Here is a 24,927-nt window from a genome sequence, read left to right on the forward strand (position 1 = left end):
GAGCTTCTTCAAAGTTGCTTTTGTTTATGACAAAATAAAAAGATCAATGAAAAACAAAAGTTCATTTGATAGGGTTTCTGAATACAAATCATCCACAGCTATCTAAGCCTGTGCTCAATGACAGTTTGCGCTGTGACCCATCTTCCTGGCTGTGCATCAGCCGCTCATTCTAATAGGCCAGCGCCCTCACCACCTGCGGAGGGCGCCCACAAAATGAAAGAAAAATGAACAATGTCAAATAAAAGCATGTCAATTAAAACTCAAATGTGGCTCCTACAACAATGTTGGCTCAATTGTACGCTGTATGGAACATTTTTGAAGCGTGTTTTTGTTGACAGAGAAAGTCGCTGTGTGTGGCACTATTTTACAATGTGAGCTTCGGCTACAGGCTACGTGCTCTTCCACCTCAGAGTATCTGATCAGCTGTTTGTGTCTGTGGGCTTGGTTCGACCAAACAAGAAGTGTGGAAGCTAAAACAAGACTAAAATGGACTTGATCATATCAAAATGACTGCTGAGCAGTTCAACAGTGACATATACACCAATGCAAGTTCAACTAGTGAAAAGAATTACTGACAAGCTTTGAATCAAATCAATCAGGTTAATCAGAGCTGATAAATCATCTAGTGTGTAGTCTGACTAAGCTTTGGATTCAGACAGCAGAGTTTGAGCTACAGAGAACACAGAGACACTGAGGAACCTGGATCAAACCCAAACCCAAACCCAGGATAGAGCGGTTCAGTAAATGTGGTGTTGAAGGTGTGGAGGTGGATCAGTCTGTTGGAGGAGACTCTGTAGAAGGATAAAGAGCCAGCAGGATGGTCCAGATACACCCCTACTCTACCAGAGGATGGAGAGGAGGAGGAGGAGATTTTTGTTCCTATGTTATTGTGATAGACACAGTAACCATCATCAGAGCAGATCAGACTCCAGGACTGATTGTTAGATCCAAACCAACATTCCTCCATGTTTCCTCTCCGTCTGATTCCTCTGTAACTCACTGATACATTAACCCCTCCCCTCCACTCGACCTCCCAGTAACAGCGACCAGACAGACCAGTCCGACACAGCAGCTGATGACGGTCAAATCTGTCTGGATGATCAGGATATGGCTGATCCTCCTCCACTTCTGTCACCGTCCTGTTGTTGTCAGACAGTTTGAGTCTTCTGTGCACTGTGTTTGTGTCCACTTCCAGCTCACAGGCATCTGATGGAGAGAAGGAGACACAACACAGCTGACGGTTATCATCTGATCATTCCTGAACAAGGTTACTGACAGAGTCACACTAAAATTTCATATTCAGCCCTGAATCCTGTTTATCAGCCCTGAAATTCTACTTCCTGTCTCTATTTGAATGTGAACAGACCACAGCGAGCTGCAGCTCCACAATCACAGACAGACACCAAACAGTTCAAAGTTCAGCACACATGATGGTGCTGTATGTGGATAATGATCAACAGGATGAGACAGAGGTGTTTGAAATGAGTTGACACTTAATTATTTTTGTGGTTATTCTGGTACCTTTGATGTTAGCACTGAAAATCAGAAACGAATGGGGCTTTTCCACTACGGCTTTTTGATGTGCTGAGCCAAACCAAGCCATGCTGATTTACTTTTCCATCACCACTTTGGCTGAGCCACAAAAATACGTATAGCCATCCCCACCTCCGAGTGCGCCATGCTGATGTCGAAGCGGTTTACAGGATGCAATTTGCCAGGGGGTTTACCCTTCTACTATTAATACCCCCTCCATGATAATTTTTTATCCCATGGGGAGACAGGGAGGCACACTATATTGCCAAAGTATTCACTCACCTGCCTTGTCTCACATATGAACTTAAGTGACATCCCATTCTTAATCCATAGGGTTTAATATGACGTTGGTCCACCCTTTGCAGCTATAACAGCTTCAACTCTTCTGGGAAGGCTTTCCACAAGGTTTAGGTGTGTTTTTATGTGAATTTTTGACCATTCTTCCAGAAGCACATTTGTGAGGTCACACACTGATGTTGGACGAGAAGGTCTGGCTCTCAGTCTCTGCTCTAATTCATCCCAAAGGTGTTCTATGGGGTTGAGGTCAGGACTCTGTGCAGGCCAGTCAAGTTCATCCACACCAAACTCTCTCATCCATGTCTTTATGGACCTTGCTTTGCGAACTGGTGCACGGTCATGTTCAGTGTTTCCCCTAGGATGGAGCTGTTGCAGCGGAGGTGAAGCGCGTGTGCCAGAAAATAAATGTGAGCCTCCAAAGCGCCCACTGCTGGGAAGAGCCCCGGACAAGGACAGGAACAGAAAGGGGCAAACAGAGTAAAAATGAACTCTGTAGAAGATCACTGAAGTGCGCTGCGCTTTTTGGCACTCGTGAACAATGATCAGGAAAATAATTTCCCCTACAGCTTAAAAAAACAAAGGATGTGTACATAAGGTCTGTAAATATGACCCTGACATTACTCTTATCAATATAACCTGGGGTTAAATTAGTCCAGGACAGCTGTTATAGCTGATGTTTTTGGAGCGTTATGGCTGATAAGGATGTGAGTTTTCTTTCATGCTCCATTCAGTGAGAAAACTTTGACTAGAACAGTGAAAAACCGTATTTGTCAAGGACAGTGGTTAAGTGAACAGAATATTATAATTTCTTAACCTGAACACAGCTTCTGTCATTCCGTGCATTACATGGATGGTCAGACTTAAGGTGGAATTGGACGCGCATGTTGTGGGTAGATGACACAAAATGCACAGGCAGGTGTTAATGATAAGGATATCAGGGGGAATGGGCAAGTAGGTTGTTAGCTGTCCGACGCAGGGCTCTATCTCTACATTCAGGAGAGAGACAGAGAGCGATGAGGTGAGGCTGGACTGTTCCACGAACGAGGGGCCAAAGGTTAGAGGAGTACTGGAGTTGATGATCTGCTACATTGGTGGACCTATTAAAAATGTTCAGGGCACATGATGGCGCCCTAGGCAAACGGTCCTGGTCTTATTCTTCCGCTCACTTCCGTGTATCATACATGCTTTTGTGCTGCGAGTGTCTAAAGCTGTCACCGCTCCCTCCCGCTTTCCATTGGGAAGAGAAGGCCCACCTTACTTGACCTCTGATTGGCTCCATGTTTTAGCTGACCAATCTGACCGACAAATGCAACATGTATTAGTCAATCAGTGGCAAAGTAGGACGTGAGGGATGAAATACGTAACAGCATCCCGTATTGACTCAAAACGGGACGCTGCATTTAAATGCAGCAGCAGCGGTAAAATTCCAACAGCGGCACACCGCCGCTACTGGATGCATATAGGGGAAACACTGATGTTGGAACAGGAAGGGGCCATCCCCAAATTGTTCCCCTTGCCTATATTAATATGGGGGCAATGCACGAAGAAAACAACAAAGGAGACATTCAGTTCAAGTGACTACTGGTATTAGAAGACGAGATATGGTGGTGCTCGTCAAACTTCCAGTATGAAGTGGAGGTCCTCGGCTGCATCCAGGTCCCTATCCAAAGTTGGGAGCATGGAATTGTCCAAAATCTCTTGGTATGCTGACGCATTCAGAGTTCCTTTCACTGGAACTAAGGGGCCAAGTCCAGCTCCTTAAAAACAGGCCCACACCATAATCCCCCCTCCACCAAACTTTAGACTTGGCACAATGCAGTCAGACAAGTACCGTTCTCCTGGCAACTGCCAAACCCAGATTTGTCCATGGGATTGCCAGATGGAGAAGCGTGATTGGTCACTCCAGAGAATGTGTCTCCACTGCTCTAGAGTCCAGGGGTGGCGTGCTTTACATCACTGCATCCAATGCTTTGCATTTCACTTGGTGATGTATGGCTTGGATGCAGCTGCTCGGCCATGGAAACCTAACCCATGAAGCTCTCTACCACTGTTCTTGAGCTAATCTGAAGGCCACATGAAGTTTGGAGGTCTGTAGCCATTGACTCTGCAGAAAGTTGGCGGCATCTGTCCACTATGCGCCTCCGTGTACCCTGCTCCGTTATTTTACATGGCCTACCACTTCGTGGCTGAACTGCAGATTAATCATCAGAAGACTGTTTTTTTTTTTTTTTGTTGTTTTTTAAATATTTATATTTGGGCCATTATATTTTCATACCTTTATTTGATAAAGGAAGGACAGTGGATAGACTTGGAAACAGGGAAGAGAGTGGGGAGAGACATGGGGCAAAGGGCCATAGGGCAGATTCGAACCCTGGCTGACCGCTTACATGGGTAGCGCCTTAAACCACTCGACCATCTGCGCTCCAATCAGAAGACTGTTCTTTAACCAAGCGGCAACCTCCGGTCCTGAAAAATGAAGCTAATGCAGAAGTGCAAAAAATTGCAGTACTGTGAGTGTCCACTTGAGGCTGGCTGCAGGAATACCAGATGTTCCATCTGAAAACCTGTTAAAAAGCTGGTTTCTACACTAGAAATAAAACTGGTTTACAGCCTGATTAAAAAAACTAAGCATGTCTCCTTAGTAGGGATGTAACGATATGAAAATTTCATATAATGGTTATTGTGACCAAAATTATAACGGTTGTCATTATTATCGCGGTATTAATTAGATGTGCTCAAAATGTTCAAAAAGTACTTATACACACACTGAATCTGAGAAAAACTGGTACAGAAAGAACACTTTCACTTTTTCTTGTACCTTAAGTAGAAATCAAATGTGCATATAAAAGCAACACTTCCACTTTAAACAAAGTAATGTGGCAGAAACTTTGAAATACCATAAATAAATAAAAATAAATGTTCATTAAAGATGGCACCTTATGGCCATAGGAGGTAACTGTTGTAGATAAAAAATACTTTTCTTCGAAGAACTGGTACAGAATGGACACTTTCACTGTTGGGTGTACCTTAGGTAGGAATCAAATGTGCATACAAACATATTAAACAAAGTAATGTGGATGTAAGAACAATACAACCACATGTAAACAAATCCACAGTGCAAGTGTTAAAAATAACATGATGATACAAATCAAATGAACCACACTGATAGTCTGTTCTTTCCCTTCATAAGAAATAGAAGAAATAAAATAATAAATAAATAATATAAATCTATCTATTATTATAGAATAAAATATATTATAAATATGATTATTATATATATTAATATGATATGTAATTATATTAATATACTATCTATCTATCTATCTATCTATCAATCTCTGTGAGTTTTTAAAGTGTGGTAATCAAACACGGTTTTAACGATAATTAAAATTTGAAACGGTATTACTAACCTTCTCGAATTTTACCACGGTTTACAGTGATACCGGTTATTGTTACATCCTACTCCTTAGCTAACTTCTTCATATGCTCTCACTGTGCGGGGGGGTGAATTTTTTTTTTTACTACAATGGTTTGGATAATAGTAAAGACCTCACTGCGGACTGCTTGGCGCGTCTCATTTGATTGACAGAGAGCTCAACAGGCAGAAGCTACGTTTCTGTCAACCAGAATGCTAGCTAGCTAGCTAGCTGACAAGAAGTTGCGCTAAGTAGGCGGGCTGTTGGGTTGATCGAAAGTTTGGTTGAGACCATGATTTCGATATGGAAGCTTTGTATTGGCTTCAAGAGCTGTATGAGTCTGCCTATTGTAAGCAGATGGCTAACATCAGGGTTTGTCCAATTCTTTCTACAGTCCATGTCTTTTACTCAGATGCAGGAAAATTCTCTCCTTTTGATGATAAGCATGAATTTTAGTTTGTTGATCGTGAAAAGAGAGAGGGAGAGAGCATGTGAAAAGAGTGCCTTGTGGTGCTGTCGCTCTACAGTTTGTTTTTGCTTTAAAACAATGAAAAGTCACTCAGATCAGACAGTGTAGAGAGATTGAGGAGGGCTCAAAAAGCTCCTGTCAGCAGGCCTGCACTTCCTCTTTTCTTCAACCAAGGCATGAGAAGAGAACAAAGAAATCCCAAAAGTGAGTAGAAAATGGACTGATTCATAATTTTGATGATGTTGCAGCATTTTACTGTTAACTTTGTTAGATTACCTTTGAACTGACCTTGTTTATTGAGAAATTGAAGTACCTGAAGTAGATGCATTAATGATGTGAGTTTAAAGGCCCTCTTTTGGTAATTAATTTAACATTAATAGAATTTGACTGAAATTGTTTAAGATCTTTAATATTCCCTTTTATGTTCTATTGTTGTATAGCTGACTGAGCCGTAGTGTTTCCTCTCCTCAGAACTCTAAAACTCTTTCTGTTTGATGAATGTCAGTGATTGTGAACGTGGACGTTCATACTCTCAGACCCAAAGACTGAGATGGATTCAGACACAGCCTCAATCATTGTTGCTTCAGATCCTTACCTGATTCATGAGTCAAATTCATCATTGTGTTTTCACAAATCAAAAACTCAGACACTCACACTTCTTTAGACATGGTTTCAGTCTGTGCAGTCCACCATGGTCCAGCCTGGAAGAAGAAACAGAGCCAGTTTAGACATCAGGGATGGGTCAGGATAGATTCAAACACTTTCATTCTTCATGTTACTTCATTTTCCTGTAGTTTTTCTGGTTGTTATGCAGGCCTTTCTCCAGATGGTGGCAGTGGCACATCTGAGAGCTGTTTGATAACCATCATAAAAATCACCAAAGAAGAAAAGAGTCTTTTGAGTTTAAGTCAACTTACTGCCATTGACCTCCTAAAAGTGATTTTCTCCTTAATTCCTATCCCTCTCTTATACATATACTAGGCCTGTACTCAGAAATCAATATGGCAGGATGTCAACATGTGCTCCTTGGCTATACGTTTATCAATATGGTTGGTGCAGAATCAATATGGCAGTATATAATTAGAAAGTCTATCAGCTGTCAATGAGACTAAAAGCAAAAATCCTGGATTATTTTGGGTTTCTTCAAACACCAGAAAGGCTTGAGTTAGACCTGAACCAGGAAATATGCAGGCTAAATTAAAACAAGGTAAAATACTGCAGCAACACCAACCTTCATCTACAAATGACAAGACACCAGGCTAGTTAGCAGTTAGCAACAACAGCTAGGCTTGTTAGCCCTCGGATCCTACTATGTCCGTTTTGAGGACATTTTTCATTTTTATCATCGTTTTTTTGAGTTAGTAGTCACATTTTTATAGTTTGAGGCATCAAATTTGGCCAAAGTTATTATTTTTCTTCGTGTCGCCCATAGAACGCCCTTGACATGAAATAGCTCAATCCACCCTTGTTTGTCCAAAATCGGACACATAGACTTCCATTAAAAACATGTTTTTTGACTGTGTGTCTAGGGCACCAAAACAACTCATAAAAACAGTTTTTTTGCAGTCAGTCGGTCACCAGGGATCTAAATTTCACCATTCAACAATGATCCAGCGTATAGTGCCAGTGCACCATTTTAACCCTTTCAGCAGCGCAGGCATGATTTACCATCCATGCACTCAGACTGTTTGGAGCGCTATTTCACCCGCTAAACATGACCAGAATTAAATGAACCAATTCATGCCACTAGATATGGATGTCTGAGAGTGGGCTACATGTGTAAGGAAAAGTTTGTGTGCTCCTACGTGTGTGATCAGGTGCGAATCTGCATGTATGTTTTAAACCGGACATGCCGTAAGTGAAGTGTTTACATTAGGATATGTTACCTCTGAATTCTGCAGCCTGGGACTAAGAAAGAGGGACATTTGGACAATTTCAACTTTGCCCTCTCTTCATAGCAAGTGGATTTACATGCATGAGGATGCACAGGTCCTTACGATCAATAGGTAAGAATATATCATATCTCAAAGATGCAGTAAATTTATTAAATTTATTAACACTTTTCTGCATGTCCATTTTTAGGACAAACAAGGACAAATGTAGATAAAATTACAAAGGAGCGAGGGTTAGTGTGCGCTTTATCATCCAGCACCGAATGAGACTGTAAATTTAATATTTCCCTCCACTTCTAAACAGGATCAGAAGATCATAAGAAGAACTTTATGCTTTATTAATAAAGACTTCGTCTTTACAGTGTAGAGTATAACGGAGGCTTCAGACAGCTGCTTATTGAGTTAGAGTCACGCTGTTTAATCCCCACTCATTGGTTCATCACAGAAACTGCCACCTCTACATTTTATACAGATGTCAAACAAAAAGATGTTCCTGCAAATACAAGTGGACTTAAAGTGAAACCAGAATATTCTATAAAAGTAAGAACAACAGGAAGAGAGACAACAGAGAGGGACATTTCCGGTTTCAAAATTAAATATTATTGTATTTGTACTCATCAGTAACTAAGTGATTTTAAAACCTTTTTTACTTCCTGGCTCAATGAGGATCTGGAATTGTAATTTTTGTCCTTGTCTGGATCACATGATTAGTAGTGAAATTATTCCCGTCCCCATGAGAATCTGTGACCTGTGGGACTCCTGAAATAATGTGACCTCTAGTTTAGAAAGGCAGATACTGGGGCACCCTGGAAGCCTCGTGGATCAGGCCACGTGCCCCATGTGTAGAGGCTGTTGGCCTCACAGGGGACAGGGGGGTGGCTCCTTTCCATCATGTCATTCCCCTCTCTCCAGTTTCCTACTGTATCCATCCACTATCCTATCAAAATAAAGGCATAAAGCCCTTGTACAGCTGAAGTGCTGAGAGCCAACTTTAGTAGCTAGTAACAGTCCGTCTCTCTGTGTCTTTCTGTCTGTACCTCAGTGTCTCCAGTCTGCAGTGTGGATCCTTCTGTAGAGCAGACAGTAGTTTCTCTCCTCCTTCTCCTGGATGATTGTAGCTCAGGTCTAGCTTTGTCAGACAGGAGGAGCTCAGAGCTGAGGCCAGAGAAGAACAGCCTTCCTCTGTGACCAAACAGCCGGACAGACTACAGACACAGAGACAAACACAGAGTAATTAAAAAGGCTGGAACTGAGGCCTTACAGTCCCAGAATCCAGGCCTGCTCATGGTACTTTGAGTCTTCAACACCCCATCCTAAGATCAGATCAACTTTAGTGTTCCACAGAGTGAGACATTTGTCTTTGGCTCTTCACCCACACTGCAGCCAGAATGAAAAACACATAAAACATTGAGTACCCCCCCCCCCAAAAAAAAAAACAAAACAAAACAAAACAAAAAAAAAACAAAAAAAACAATCTAGAACATAAGTGCCAGTGTAAAATTCAGGAGAAATCCCAGTCCAGTCCATTGCCATTCCTGCCTGATTTGCTGCTATTTAAAAGCTTTATAGATACAGGGATAAATAATTGTTTAAACCTGGTTAGTCTACAGTGGAGAGCCCGATCATCTTACCAGAGGGCAGAAGTTGATACTGTGGATGTAAAATATGAGAATGGTCATTGACCAACTTTCTTGACTATTCAAAAAATCTGCAGGGATGTGTGGATTTTTAATTCCTACTTTTTTTTACTATTTTCAAACTGAATCAGTCTCATCAGTTTGGGTTTTAACTGCATAGTCAGGCTCCATAACCATGCTGTGGTCCCGGATTAGGCTCTCTGAGATGGCATGATCAAAAATAAACTTCTGGTCAACACCATGAATTCTGAGACCACGTAGGAAATGTAGCTAACCAATGTTGTAATCTCCCACATGTGCTCCAGGTCAGTGAATTATCGATAAAAACACCAAGATATTTCTATGAAGAGATCTGTGTGCTGTGGAAGACCACAGGTCTGTGGTCTCTGACTCTAACACTATCTCCACACCAATTCAAAAATGTTGTAATCTCTGAGAGGTAGACTGATATGTCTGTTCTTTTTCAGTAGTGACCAAAGTGTGGTGTCATCTGAGGATTTGATTACATACTTATAAGGATAAAAATGCCCACACTCATTGGAGTAAACACTTCCTTGAGAGAGGCTCATGCTACTGTCATGAGACAGTGTGTAACCAAAGAAGGCAGCAACTGGCTGCTACATGCAAAACTTACTTTCTCTCCTGTTAATAACATGCTTGACCTGGAACCTTGGAGACTGAGTTGGTTGATATATGAGCAACACAGAAACCAAACAACATACAATATAATCTCTACAGTACATTACAGCACTGCAAAATTACACACAGAAAACACGCTCCTTACTTTTTGATCATGTGTTATCCACCAAAAACCTTTCAAAAACGGTCCTTAAAAATATACTTCCAACTCAGTAATCACCTGAATTACATAGGAGAGAAGAGCACTATCAGCTGTTCACAGTGAGCCTATCTCTGCCTCTCTCTCTCTGACAGCTGTCAGTCTCAGTCTTCAGCACCAAGGACAGCTGTCAGTCTCAGTCTTCAGCACCAAGGACAGCTGTCAGTCTCAGTCTTCAGCACCAAGGACAGCGCCATACAGCACTGATGTAACAAACACATGTGTAGTGAGCCAGATTATAACAACAAAAAACGCTTTATGGCAGCTATGGTAACTCTCCGGAAACAATTAACTCCAAAAGGCAAACATATAACAACCCCAGAACAGTCAGTTCCATGAGCATTTTCCCTTTTTTTAAATCAGCAGAATGTGGAGCCATTCTCATTGACCCAAACTGTCCCATAGCTGGGCGCCTTTCCTGGCTTTTGCCCAAAAATGGCCTGTCTTTCACTGCTCACCTCTCTTTTGGGAACCTGATTTTAAGTGTGAAGCCTGCATCACTCCGCCCATTGAAAAATCACCTCTCTCCTCTTGTCCGGGCTCATTTTTCTGAGCAGGGCTAGGAGCGGAAATTTTGACTCTTTGAAGGGAGGACCAGGGGGCCCTCAACAATTTATTTTATTCTATTTGATACAAGTGTGTCTATTGACTAATTCAGTTAAAGGCTTTGATTCAATAATGACAATTATTACTAAAGAAAAAAAATAAAATAACATCTAAAAATACACTTTTCATTCAAGACTTCTGGAGGGCCCCCCTCCTGCTGTGGGCCCTAGTGATCAGTACCCTGTCCCCCCACCGTGCCACACCCCTGCTTGTATACAAACATTCACACATCAAGAAACCCATCCCCCCTTAACTGTCACACACTCATGCTGGCAGAAGAGCAAAAACACCTCTTATGTCACAGAAAGCTTCAGTGTCACTCTCTTTGCTTGTGTTAATAAATGTCCAGTTTTGACAAAAAGTGCTGCGATGACTAATTCAGAGCAAATCGCTCCACTGACAGCCATTATATCCAAGCATTCATACAAGTAACCTTTTCCCTTTATCACATACTCATGTTGAAGTAGGTCAACATAAGAGGGAAATCATCTTTCCCAACATGAAAAGCTTCAAAGGTTGTTTTTGTTCTTTATGTCATACAGAAATGCTGCCCAGTTCTAGTAAAAGGATGCAATGCCTAAGCTGTATCTGAGGTGTTTAGAGCAGTGGAGGCAGTTATTACCGAGGGCTTTCAGTCCAACTAAACCCCGCCAGAGCACAAGTTTGTATCTCTGCCCATATTTACTGCATTGGAGGCAACCATTACTGATGGCTTTCAGTACAAGCAAACCCAACTCTGTATGGTATGGCTCTGAAAGTAGGATCACTCACTTAGTCACTCACTCAGTCAAACACAGACAGCACCATCTGTGGGGCTGACCTCAGCAGTGAGCCAAAAATCATCACAAAAACACTCACTCACAGGATAAATCATTCCATCCATAATCCACCCTGATCCAGCCGGTTTCATCAAAGGCAGACATTCATCCACCAACACTCGTAGACTCTCCGATCATAACAACAATTTACACCATCCATCATCATCACACTGGAGGCAGAAAAATGACAGACGGACACTGACACAAACACTTAAAGGAATCATGGTATTCCTGTGTTTTTTTTAATGACAGCTGCCAATATAACAAGTGGCTATATGGTTATAAATGGTTGACCGCTGTCAGCCTCCTATCCCAGCTGAGCGCCTCCTGCGTCATGTCAATGCTGAGTGCCTCCTGCGTCCTGTCTCGGCTGAGCGCCTCCTGCGTCATGTCAATGCTGAGTGCCTCCTGTGTCCTGTCTCGGCTGAGCGCCTCCTGCCTGGTTCCCCGGGTTCTTTGAAGAAGGCCATCCTAACCCCAGCTCCTGGTATTCATTGTCTCTGGTCGTCCAGGCCCCAGCTCCTGGTTCATTGTCTGTGGCCAGTTCCTGACTCGTCGCTGGAGGCCGTCCCAGCCCCAGCTTCTGGCTCCATGTCTCAGGCCCTCCCAGCCTCCGCTCCTGGCTCCACATCTCAGGCTGTCATGACCCCAGCTCCGGGCTCCACATTGATGGTCCTGACCCCAACCTCTGTTCCAGGCTCCACCTCGGAGCCTCTGACCGTGACCTCTGTTTGTGGGCTGTTCCCTGGCTGCCCACCTGACTCCCTGTCGTCTGGTCCTGGCGCCTTATCAGGACAGATGAGCGGAAAAAGTCTCTCCACAACATGCTGGTCAACAGTCACCAGAGTTCAGTGCAGCTAAAATGTCCAAAGCTTCTTTTTGTTCCTGTGAGAAGTCTTTTGTTTCAAACCTGCAGTAAAAATCATTTCACTCATTTGCCTTTTCTCCCCCATTGGACACATTAATACTGCTCTTAGCAGGGGACATGGTCCTCATCTTTTTCATTGAGTCCCACAGGTTTCTGGACTTCCTACACCTTTCTAGTTGGTAGACTTTGACTCAGTTGTCATTGTTGTTGCACTAACCTGAGAGAGTCCAGTCTGCAGTGTGGACTCTCCAGTCCAGATGACAGCAGCATCACCCCTGAATCATGCAGGTGGTTGTTACTCAGGTCCAGATCTCTGAGACTGGAGGGCTGGGAGCTGAGGACTGAGGACAGAGCTCCACAGCTTCTCTCTGAGAAGTTACAGACACTCAGCCTGTAAAGGACTTTAGGTTAGTCAAACAAGAACTCACGAAAGACTCGACATATTAGTTGGCAAACTTAAGAAAAGTTGTGGCATCCTGACCTGAGAGATTCCAACTTAGAAAGTGGATCCATAAGTCCACAACAAAGTTGCTCAATTCCTGAATCCTGCAGGTTGTTGTTACTCAGGTCCAGATCTCTGAGACTGGAGAAGCTGAGGACTGAGGACAGAGCTCCACAGCTTCTCTCTGAGAGGTTACAGCCACTCAGCCTGTAAAGGACTTCAGGTTAGTCAAACAAGAACTCACGAAAGACTCAACATATTAGTTGGCCAACTTAGGAAAAGTTGTTGTATCCTCACCTGAGAGATTCCAACTTTGAAAGTGGATCAATAAGTCCACAACAAAGTTCCTGAATTCCTAAATCCTGCAGACCATTGCTACTTAGGTCCAGATCTCTGAGACTGGAGGAGCTGAGGACTGAGGACAGAGCTCCACAGCTTCTCTCTGAGAGGTTACAGCCACTCAGCCTAGAACAGAAACAGAGGTAGAAATAAGTTCATGTTTCTAAATACAGACTACTTTTATCAGTGCAGTTGTGAGTTCACCTACAGAGCTTTGTTGGAGGCTTTGACCACTGGCAGCAGCCTCAGAAGAGCCTCCTCTGAAGTAGAGTATTTCTTCATGTCAAACTCGTCCAGATCTTTTTCTGATGACAGTAAGATGAAGACCAGAGCTGACCACTGAGCAGGAGACAGATAATCTGCATAGAGGGGTCCTGATCTCAGGTACCGTTGGATCTCCTCCACTAGAGAACGATCATTCAGTTCATTCAGACAGTGGAACAGATTGATGCTCTTCTCTGCAGACAGATCCTCATTGATCTTTGTCTTGATGTACTGGACTGTTTCCTGTCTGGTCCCTGAGTCACTTCCTGTTTGTGTCAGCAGACCTCGTAGGAGATTCTGATTGGTGGTCAGTGACAGACCCAGGAGGAAGCGGAGGAACAAGTCCAGGTGTCCATTTGGGCTCAGTAAGGCCTGGTCCACAGCACTCTGGTAGAGCTGTGTCATTGTAGATCTGGATGCTGTTTGTTCTTCTTCCATCAGATTGACTCCAGAGTTGATGAAGGTCTGATGGACATGAAGAGCAGCCAGAAACTCCTGAACACTCAGATGGATGAAGCAGAACACCGTGTCCTGGTACAGTCCTCTCTCCTCTCTGAAGACCTGTGTGAACACTCCTGAGTACACCGAGGCTGCTCTCATATCCATGCCACACTCTGTCAGGTCTGGTTCATAGAAGATCAGGTTCCCTTTCTGCAGCTGCTCAAAAGCCAGTTTTCCCAGAGACTCCATCATCTTCCTGCTGTCTGGACTCCAATGTGGATCTGTCTCAGCTCCTCCATCATACTTGATGCTCTTCACTTTGGACTGAACCACCAGGAAGTAGATGAACATCTCAGTCAGGGTCTTGGGCAGCTCTCCTCCCTCTCTGGTCTTCAGCAGATCCTCCAGAACTGTAGCAGTGATCCAGCAGAAGACCGGGATGTGGCACATGATGTGGAGGCTTCGGGATGTCTTGATGTGGGAGATGATCCTGCTGGCCTGCTCCTCATCTCTGAATCTCTTCCTGAAGTACTCCTCCTTCTGAGGGTCAGTGAACCCTCTGACCTCTGTCACCATGTCAACACACTCAGGAGGGATCTGATTGGCTGCTGCAGGCCGTGTGGTTATCCAGAGGCGAGCAGATGGAAGCAGGTTCCCCCTGATGAGGTTTGTCAGCAGCACATCCACTGAGGTGGACTTTGTGACATCAGTTAGGATTTGAGTTTCGTTGAAGTCCAGAGGAAGTCGACACTCATCCAGACCGTCAAAGATGAACACCACCTGGAAGTCTTCAAACCTGCAGAGTCCTGCTTCTTTGGTTTCAGTAAAGAAGTGATGAAGGAGCTCCACCAAGCTGAACTTTTTCTCTTTCAGCACATTCAGCTCTCTGAAAGTGAATGGAAATGTGAACTGGATGTCCTGGTTGGCTTTGCCTTCAGCCCAGTCCAGAGTGAACTTCTGGGTTAAGACTGTTTTCCCAATGCCAGCCACGCCCTTCGTCATCACTCTTCTGATTGGTTCATCTCTTCCAGGTGGAGCTTTAAAGATGTCTTCTTGTCTGATGGTTGTTTCTGCTCTGTGTGCTTTCCTGGATGTTGTTTCCATCTGTCTGACCTCGTGTTCATGGTTGACCTCTCCAGTCCCTCCCTCGGTGATGTAGAGCTCTGTGTAGATCTGATTCAGAAGGGTTGGGTTTCCTGCTTTAGCCATCCCCTCAAACACACACTGGAACTTCTCCTTCAGCTTAGACTTGAGTTTATGTTGGCAAACTGAAGCAGAAATTCCTGAAAGAACAAGCAACAGATGATGTGAATGAGCTGATCCTGCAAAAAGCTGTAATCTAAAAGAGAGGCTGTGCAGTTCTTCTTCCTCCATCAGTTTCATCCAAAAATCTCATCAGATGTTCAGTGGGTATGTGCAGAATATTAAAGCAGAGTGTGGAAATGTAAACCTCCTCTTCATCTCTCCATCATCTTAAATCTACGTTTCCTTTTTACTGTGAAAAACTTACTGTTCCTCAGACAGTCAGCCAGCTCGTACTGCTTCATTCTCCTCAGGAAGTTCTCTGTGATCTTCACAAAAGCCTCTCTGCTGCTCCTCTGCTCTTCATCTTCACCAACCAACACCTCCTCATCCTCACTGTGATGTTCTGGGTTCTCCTGACTCAGAACCTCCTGAAATCTCTTCAGTTCCTTCTTCACAAAGGTGATAATGTTCTCCTCCAGCAGCTGGAACACAAAGACAATCTGAATGTTTAGAGGACAGCCTGTGTTTGATCAGACAGACTGAAAAACACTTTACCATGATATCTAGATAGATGTGCTCCACTGGAAATGATGATGTACACACCATAAATATGGAGTCCAGCTCTGTTTGATGCTGCTTGGACTGATCATTGAAGAACTCTGATGTTTCCAGCTGACCTCTGGAGAAAAAATATCAGCTTTAAGGACATTTAATGACAGAGTTTGAGAGCTCAACAAAATGGCACAGGGTAAATGTAGGAGCTTTAAATGATAATCACACATTTACTCTGGTATGGACGTAGGCTTATTGAAAGAGATCAGATCCTCAATAACTGACCCCCTAACACCTCTGACTTAAACCCCATTGGCTCAAAGGAGGTCTCCAAAGTCTTGGCAGTCTGCTGTGGTGGCCCCTCTACTCAAAGATGGAGACCCTCCTCTAGTTGTCAACCTCAGGCTACTTTACAGAACTACAACTACCCCCTGGAAGAACTTGGAGGTGCTGACCCTCATCCTGACCATTTCACACTTGGCTTTGAACTGGTCTAACAGAGGACCCTGGCTGAGGACACCAACAAAACCACAACTGAGACTAAATGTACGTTTTAACACTGCTCATTCATTGCTGCTCCACTACATTATGTCATTAAACTGTAATTGTCATTCAAACATTTCAACAACTCTGGGTCAAAAACTGCTTACCTTCAGGTGGAACACCTGTCCAGACAAAGATCTGTTCCTGTTTATAGAAACTAGCCCTCATTGGCTCAGAAAACTGTCTTATATAAGACCAAGTTAAAATAATTAATTTTTCAAGGAACAAAAGAATTATTTGGGATCCACTGGTTTTCATAAGACCCTCTAAGTTCACTGCCTGTGGGCCCCTGGGACTCACCACACTGATAACATGTCAACGTAACTGTCAGTTTATTTCATCATTTCTTACCTTCCATCTGCAGATTGTTTGAAGTTAATCCAGCGGTCATTAGACCGGTCACTCTTCATGGACACACAGCTGGGTTCAGGAGAGTCTGGACTCTGCTCCTCCATCCTGATACTGAAAAACAACAAGATATGTTTACATATAGATAATATGTTTATATAGTGATGATAAGTTGATGTTAGCTGTAGTTCAGCTGCTATGAAACAGTGATGATGATGATGATGATGATAATTGAGGAGGAATACCCTGTTTGATCAGCAGTGGATCATAAGTGACCCTTTGCTAAGCCCCTCCCTAGAATAGCCACTATCCAATCCAATGCAGGATTAGTAGGAGTCTATTTTCAGACGCGTGCTCAGCTCTAATGAAATATCCATGTCCACTGTTCTTCAAATTAAGGTATGTCAATCTTTTTATTTAGATCACTTCAATTTGAACACAGTCAATAATAACAATGTTCCACCTCATCCAAGCTCAGAATAATAAACATCAAATGTCCATTTCATTGAGGTTACTCAGGTTCACATGGTTCAAAAACTCCATGTTTCATTCATGGACCTGAATGCAGTTTTCTGTCTTTATACTCACTATGAGCTAGAGCTCCATCTACTGTTCAAGGTCAGAATTTCACTCAAATTATTTCAACACACTGTGGCTCCAGCACTTCTTAGTGACCACGTTAGTCCTCATAAACTGATGAACTCAACTGTAACCACTGTTCATTTAAAACTATAAAATCAAACCCTCCTGGATTATTTCTATGATGATGGAGAGATGATGATGAATGAAAGACGACAGTGATGTGTTTATATCCCTAGTTTTTATTTCATGATTTCTTACCTTCCATCTGCAGATCGTTTGAAGTCAATTAAATGATGAAAAGACCAGTCACTCTTCATGGACACCCAGCTGTGTTTAGGAGAGTCTGGGCTTTGCTCCTCCATCCTGATACTGAAAAACAACAAAATATGTTTAATTATTGATATCTTTATGTAGAGATGATATGTCTACATGCACGTACTCTGGCTTCTTTCCACTGCCAAAGACAAGCATGTTAGGTTCATTTATCACTCTAAATTGGCTAAATAGGTGTGTGACAAACCCAGAGAATGGACCCTTCCCAGTTGTGATTTATTGATTATATCAGTTCATGTGTGTTGGATCAGTAGCATTGGTACTAGTATCATGGCTAACAGTTTCCTCATGTTGGAGCTGAAAAGTGGGTCAAGCTTTTATTGGGCTCTGATGTTGGAATTATAGCACCACTTTTTTCAATCCATGATTGCCACATTGTTTTTCCACTTTTCAAACAGTTTTGCCATTTTCATTCATTTTTGCAACCTTTTTTCCCATATTTTCATTCCTGCCCTTTTCTAAAGCATGTCTTTTCAGCTTTTTTGCCTATTTTTACCAATTTGTGTCCCTTTTTGCCCATTTATACAACTTTTTTTTTTTTTTTTTTTTTTTTGCAACAACCTATTTTAGCCTCCTTTGTTACATTTAACACATCCTTGCCCCTTGTTGCCTATTTTTGTCTCTTTTAGTTCTGGTCTGACTTTAATATGAATGTATTTTGGTTCTGATCTAGAAAGTTCCTGCTGGTCTTTGGTTTTTCTCCTGTCTCTTCTGTTTCTCTCCAGCAGTGCAGGCCGGGGCTCGGGGGCGTGGCTGACTGACTTTCTGGCTGAGTGCAGTGGCACACCTGATGTCACTCACCTCTCCAGAAAGACCAGTTCAGCCTCCACTACTCTGCCAGATAACTCTATCTCATTCTGTAGAGCTGGCACGTGTGTGTGTGTGTGTGTGTGTGTGTGTGTGTGTGTGTGGGGTGTGGGGGCACTTATCATGGGCATACAGGCTACAGATAATGTAGCTACTTTAGGGGAGAGAGTACAAGTGAATACAGGTACATGTATACAAAAATCTAATGCTAATTTGCATATATTTTAAGAGGCACTGAAGGGGTATAGGATATAAAATTAACTAAAACAGAGCACCATCGAACTCCTTCAGTTAATTACAAGACAGTTTTTTCCCCTGAAATGTTAAAATGTGTAAAGGAGCTTGTTGTGGGAATTCAGGGGAAATCTACAGATGAAAACAGACAGAGGAAAGTTAAAACTAGAAAAGCACTCGGAGAGCGCAGACCTCCGCCATTAGCCCTATCTCCCAATAGGGGAGAATCCTTTAAAAAAATCCTGGATCCAGATGGTGATCTGGAAAACTCCCAAAATCTAATCACTTCTTCTGTATGCCATTTCTCACATTTCCTGAAAATTTCATCAGAATCCGTCCATAACTTTTCAAGTTATGTTGCTAACAAACAAACTAACAAACCCTGCCGATCACATAACCTCCTTTGCGGAGGTACAATCACCATCTGAATGTGTATTTTTGGAAGTTTTCTTTCTTTTAGAGTGAAAGAAGAATTGGATGCAAAATAGACCAAAATCTCCAAATTGACCAGAACATGAAAACACAATATTTTAACCTGTAGAGTCCTGATTTAAACAGCTACTGCATCATTTTGACTGTAGGCTCCTCATCTAAAAACAATTTATTCTAAATATTTGATACCAGACAGACAGACCTCCTCCAGATGTGAAAGATGCTCTAAAACTAAGATCATGTCACCATCAGTTTGTATGTGCTTGTCTGGAAAGTGCATAATAATGATAATAATGATAATAATAATGATAGTAGTAATAATAATAACAACAATAAAACAATAATGGATCATTAATATAAGGGAATTCTGTATTCTGTTGCTTGGCTATAGAAACTCAGATCATTTACATTTTAATCATGTCTGCAGCACAATGCCGTTTCCATTTTGTCAATAATATTTTTGCTGTTTTTTTTCCCAGTAAAATACAGTGAGCGGTAGAGGAGTGCAGATGCACTAAGCCTTGTTGTTGCAACCAATCATTGACCCAATGCAGTTTGGAGATTAGGTTTGCATATTTATGTATGGAACGGTCTCTTTCAGTTTAGTGTGAAGATGATTTTCATTTTTAAGTACTTTTTATTTAAATTACACTAAAATAATTCAAATAATTTATCTTGAGCAAAAATAAAGCATAAGTGCATTTTGTTCTTTTCTTGAAAAATCTTAATCACCATGTCCCTCTCCCTAGTAGCTGCAGCTAGTTATACTAAATATTGACTAGACTAGTAGCATAGGAAACATGACCATGGTGTCATTATTTTGTTTTTGCCTACTTTTGTGATTAACCCAGTGAAAACTAAAGAAGACATTGTGTTTGTGTGATCGATTTATTTTGTAGAAATCTGTTGAGTATTCGTCAACTTAATGTGAGGGGTATTCAAATAAATTGGTGATATGTTAAGTCAGAGGTGGGCTAATATACCTCTCCAAAATCATTGAAAGAAGCTCTCACAATCCAAGAACCCTTTTCAGCACTATTACACCATTATTCACCGCTCACCCACATCCAACATAGAGCCTCCATCTACTAGCCCTGAGAACTTTAAACATTTCTTCTTGATAAAATTGACAATATCAGATACAACTTAACCCCTTCTGGTAGCGCTTTAATAAATCCACCCAAGAGTCCACCAATATTTGATACTTTTCTGCCCATCTCTCTATCAGAGCTAGACAAAATCATTTCTGGCTCTAAACCCACCACTAGCTCTCTGGACATTATCCCCTCTAAATTATTGAAGGAGGTCTTTGAAGAGATTGGCCCAAGCCTCCTAAACATCTTTAACAGCTCCCTACTCACTGGGGATCAGTGTTGGGCAAGTTACTGAAAAATAGTAACTAGTTACAGTTACTAGTTACTGCTTGCAAAAAGTAACTGAGTTAGTAACTGAGTTACTGCTTTGTAAAAGTAACTAGTTACTTTGAAAAGTAACTCAGATGTTACTTTTTTCACTTCAGTCCTCATTATTGTACACATCACATTAATTTGTGTAGTTATGACAGTGTGAGAGGAAATAACTCAAATTTTGTATAACATTGTAGCCATTATCATTATGTTGGAAAGTGGTGAAACAATAGAACTCAGTAGAAATGTTTCTCAAGTTTTGACAGTGTTAAAGCATTTTTAACACTGTTTAAGAAGTCTCAAATAGATCTAGGCTACTCTACTGACAGAGTAAAGAATAAATCCCGGCTGCTCTCTGAATATCTTTTTACATGGCGGTCCTTTCCCTTGTCTTATCTTTTTTCTCTCGTTATTTTTCTGAAGACAGCGAACTACACAGCTTATATCAGAAACGTGTCTTTAACAGCATACCTTGCTATCAGTCTGTTTAGTGCTTCCTTAGTGACACACTCTGCAGCTGGCAGTGATTTAAATCCAGTCTTGGGTTGTTTACATGGGGCGGTTCCTCCCTGCTTGCTCTGCCCAGCTAAGGTGAGCTAGCTACCTGGGTTAGCGGTGTCTTTAGCTCTCTGGAAATTAGTTTAGCTGAAGCGTGTTGTTTAACTCAGTATTTCGTGAAGTTAAAATTGCTGTTCGTGGAGGTGGAAAGGTTTACTTCCCTGTTCTTTTTCGTCCTTTATCCCAAGGAGGTAAAAGTAATTCTGGTGTTTCCAAGACAGAGAGCTCACGCTTGAGTGCTCAGCCATGACGTGTGTGTGTGTGTGTGTGTGCTTCAGTGCCTGTGTTTGTCTGTTTCTGCAGAGGCTGTTCTCTCTCCCAGGATGCTGATGTGCTTACCGCTCTGTCACTTTGTCTGCCGAGCCGGATGTTTACTAACCTTCATCAACGAGTTGTCAGCTGTAAAGGTAACGAGTAACATGTGATCTAAATTCCCAGTAACGGTAACGGCGTTATTAATTTTGAAAAGAAACGCGTTACACTGCTAATTACCCATAAAAGTAACGGAGTTACTGTAACGCGTTACTTAGTAACGTGTTATGCCCAACACTGCTGGGGATGTACCAAAATCTCTAAAACATGCCATAGTTCACCCATTACTGAAAAAACAGGCCTGGACCCACAATTACCAAACAATTTTAGACCCATATCAAAACTTCCCTTCCTCAGTAAAATCCTAGAGAAAATAGTTCTTAATCAATTGACCCCTCACCTTAACAGCAATAACATTTTTAAAAAATTCCAGTCAGGCTTTTGTACTAACCACAGTACAGAATCTGCTCTGCTAAGGGTAACCAATGACCTTCTTATAGCAGCTGACGGTGGCCTCTCCTCAGTCCTTGTCCTCCTTGACCTCAGTGCTGCCTTTGATACAGTCGATCATTCCATCCTCATACATCGTCTGCAGCACTGGGCTGGAGTCTCAGGTATGGCACAGGCCTGGTTTAAGTCCTACATTACTGACAGATCCGTTTCAGTCACAGTTAGCAACTCCTCTTCCTCCCCTGCTCATCTCTCTTGTGGAGTTCCCCAAGGTTCTGTCCTTGGCCCCCTCTTGCTTCCTTTGGGAAAAAATTAATCAAAATAACAATATCTCATTTCATTGTTATGCAGATGACACCCAACTTTATCTGCCCATTCACCCCAGTAACCACTCTGGACCTACAGGCCTCGATAAATGCCTGGAGGATATTCAGGTATGGATGGCAAACAACTCTCTGCAGTTAAATGATAGTAAAACTGAGATCAAAGTTTTCCATCCCACAAACTCCACCAACACCGCCCTGCAGTCTCTCAGTCACTTATCAGAATACATAACACTTGGAGTGATATTTGATATTAACTTAAAGTTTGACAAACAAATTAGCTCTGTCATCAAATCTAGTTTCTTCCAGCTCAGGAACAACCTCCCATTACATATTAGATCTGCTGGCTCTCTGGACTGTTTTAAAAAACACTTAAAAACTCATTTTTATTCTCTCGCCTTCTCGTAAGGTGATTTCTGCCTCCTTAAGTTTGAACCTATTTTGCTAATCTGTCGTTGGTGTAAGAATATGTGTGTATGTATGCATCTACGTCTGTCTGTTTGAGTGTATGTTGTTGGCTGTTGCAGCTGCTAGCATGCTGCTGTCTGTGCTAGTTGGGGTTCTCAGCCATGACTCCATCCAGTAATGGCTGTGGAAGTCTGTGTGTAATGCGTTTGTGCAGTTCAGACACAAACGGACTACCACTTTGTTAATCTGTCTTTTAATTTTCTGCCACGTTTTTATCTTATCATTCGGTGTGCTCCATATGTTCTTAATTTTTGTCTAATTCTATTCTAAATTTTCCTGCTGTACAGCACTTTGGCTCAAACTCTGTTTGTATTTAAAGTGCTCTATAAATAAAGTTGAGTTGAGTTAATATATTCACTATTTACCATATTTACTTATGAAAAGAAGTGCCCTTTTTCTTACTTGAGCCCCTGCCCCCCAAAATGTCTGTCCACGTCCCTGCTGTCGAGCCAGAGTAAAGCTTTCTAGGTGAAAGTTTCTTCTAGTGTTTGTTAGTTTGTTAGTTTTGTACATTTTGTCTGTGTCTGTGTCTGGGACAATGAACCAACCTTTTATGAACTGTCTAGTAGTCTCCCTCTCTCTGGGTCCAACTAAACACTCAGGCCATAAAACTTTACTTCCAGTTTTTGAAACTTCTTTTCCCATTTATGCAACTTCATGCCAGTTTACGCGTCTATTTACACATTTTTTGCCACTCTCCACCTGTTTTAGCCACTTTTTGCCCATTTCTTCAAATTCTTTTTGCCATTTTTTGAGTGTCTTAACCCATTTTTGCCACTTTTCACCTTTTTACCCAAGCCGTCTCAGTTTCTTCTACTTTATCCATCCTGACATTTGTGCACATTATGTCCTAGCCATGAAGTCTAACATTACTTTCCTAATCATTAAGTTCAATGTGCCCATCCAGTCAGTGTATTTTCTGGCTGTTCTTTTTCCTGTTTGAAACCAGCCTCAGAAATTGGCCTCAAACTCCAGTTATTCTGATTTTTCATTTTTGACAGAAAATGGGAACAAATGGAAAAATGAGTCTTTATTCTGTTTCAGTCATGAAAATGGAATAAATATGAAAAAAATTCAGAAAGTTGGTCACTTGTTGTTTGTTTGCATTTCAATTATTTTTTGTCTTCCTTTAATGAAATACTTTGGAAAAAGAAAATCATGTGACCCAATGGAAAAGGTGAACATTTCAAAATAAAAGCCCTCATGTCATATTTTATCCTCCATATCCATTCACTGATTTTTACAGGATAATAACAGGACAATGTGCTGGAAACAAAGAATTAAAATTGTCAGTGGTAAAAGTACTGGTGATTTAATGGACTATATTAATATTAGGAGGAAAATAAACGAATATGAATAATAAGCCTGGACTGTTTGAGGTATTTATCCATGTACACAGATTTAACATTTTCTCTCTCATCATTTATTTATTTATTTATTTAGTAAACACAATAATAAATAAACCTTTCCACCAAACAATACAATCATTGATTGAAAATGTGATTCCTGCTGTGTACATAGATTATTCTGCTGGCCTCCATGGCCCCCTATTAGTCAGGGCAGCAGAAAGCTCTCTCCTTTATCCCCCTTATGGGCGGCCTTGTGTCTGAGGAAATGCTGTTTTTATCCCGTGGTATGTGAGCTAGGACTCAGATGACGCAGTTTTTCCTGGTATTGATGGTCTGATAAAAGAATGTTAGTTTTAGTGTCTGAGTCAGTGTGAATGGAGCCTAGCTCTCTCTCTGATCACTAAAATAAACTAGAAAAGCACTTTGAGAGCGCAGACCTCCACAATTAGCCCTATCTCCCAACAGTACACAATCCTTTGAAAATTTCCTGGATCCAGATGGTGATCCGGTCTGTCCAAACATCTAATCAGTTCTTTCTTATGCCATTTCTGACATTGCCTGAAAATTTCATCAAAATCCGTCCATAACTTTTTCAAGTTATGTTGCTAACAAACTAACTAACAAACTAACAAAACCACCCGATCACATAACCTCCTTGGCCGAGGTAATAAATAACTCCTCTGTCTCAGCTTGGACTAACCTCCCTTTAGGAAAACTAAAGTCAGACTCTAAATCCATACCTGGTCTTCCTCTGTCCCCCAGAGCTCCGTCAGACCGAGCTACCGTCCCACACACATGAAGAAGTGTTGTTGTTGATCTAAAATAGTCTGGTTTCCTTTAGACCTGAACTTTTCTGTGTAGACCTGATGACTGCTCACTCACTGTGAGATGTTTCTGCATGAATGCAAAAGGAACTTAGGAGTGGGGGAGGTGTGTGCTGCACTCACCTGGTGCTGCATTCACTGGTAGTCAGACATTAGAGATTCACTCCCAGAAATGTCCGATGTGTCCCAACTTTTCTTTGAGTTCAAAGCTGTCAGCTGGGGAGGATCAGTTCAAACTAATCATGTTTGTAGAGTTTAGATGGTGAAATGTTGTGTGACTTAGATGAAATGTTGCCAACAG

The 24,927-nt window shown here is 41.9% G+C and overlaps 1 protein-coding gene across 3 annotated transcripts; it reads right to left on the reverse strand.

Moving 5' to 3' along the window:
• Positions 1-360: 360 nt before the first annotated feature.
• LOC121520093 (NACHT, LRR and PYD domains-containing protein 4E-like) lies at positions 361-24,620 on the reverse strand. Of its 3 annotated transcripts, none has more exons than XM_041803358.1 (11): positions 17,389-17,462; positions 16,552-16,662; positions 15,709-15,784; positions 15,371-15,587; positions 13,364-15,143; positions 13,114-13,281; positions 12,856-13,023; positions 12,592-12,765; positions 8,645-8,812; positions 6,370-6,416; positions 361-1,206 (listed from the first exon to the last, which is right to left on the reverse strand). In XM_041803358.1, exons 1-11 carry the CDS (start codon positions 17,445-17,447, stop codon positions 671-673), a joined length of 3,504 nt encoding a protein of 1,167 aa, XP_041659292.1. In that variant the 5' UTR covers positions 17,448-17,462; the 3' UTR covers positions 361-670. The 3 variants fall into 3 exon arrangements, with proteins under 3 accessions (XP_041659292.1, XP_041659293.1, XP_041659294.1); XM_041803359.1 differs by lacking the exon at positions 17,389-17,462 and adding an exon at positions 24,543-24,620 and having other exon boundaries at positions 362-1,206; XM_041803360.1 differs by lacking the exon at positions 16,552-16,662 and having other exon boundaries at positions 362-1,206; positions 17,389-17,418.
• Positions 24,621-24,927: the final 307 nt, after the last annotated feature.

Source organism: Cheilinus undulatus, linkage group 13 (assembly GCF_018320785.1).
Source record: "Cheilinus undulatus linkage group 13, ASM1832078v1, whole genome shotgun sequence".
In the NCBI taxonomy this organism is placed as follows: Eukaryota; Metazoa; Chordata; class Actinopteri; order Labriformes; family Labridae; genus Cheilinus; species Cheilinus undulatus.

Bases quoted from the DNA above. Each gene is read 5' to 3' on its own strand.
- LOC121520093 (XM_041803358.1), bottom strand. From the start codon at position 17,447: ATGAAGAGTGACTGGTCTTTTCATCATTTAATTGACTTCAAACGATCT. The intron at 15,144-15,370 runs GTAAGTTTTTCA...TTGTTCTTTCAG, and splicing joins GGCTGACTGTCTGAGGAACA to GAATTTCTGCTTCAGTTTGC. The intron at 1,207-6,369 runs GTGAGTGTCTGA...TCTCTCCATCAG, and splicing joins GAAACCATGTCTAAAGAAGT to ATGCCTGTGAGCTGGAAGTG.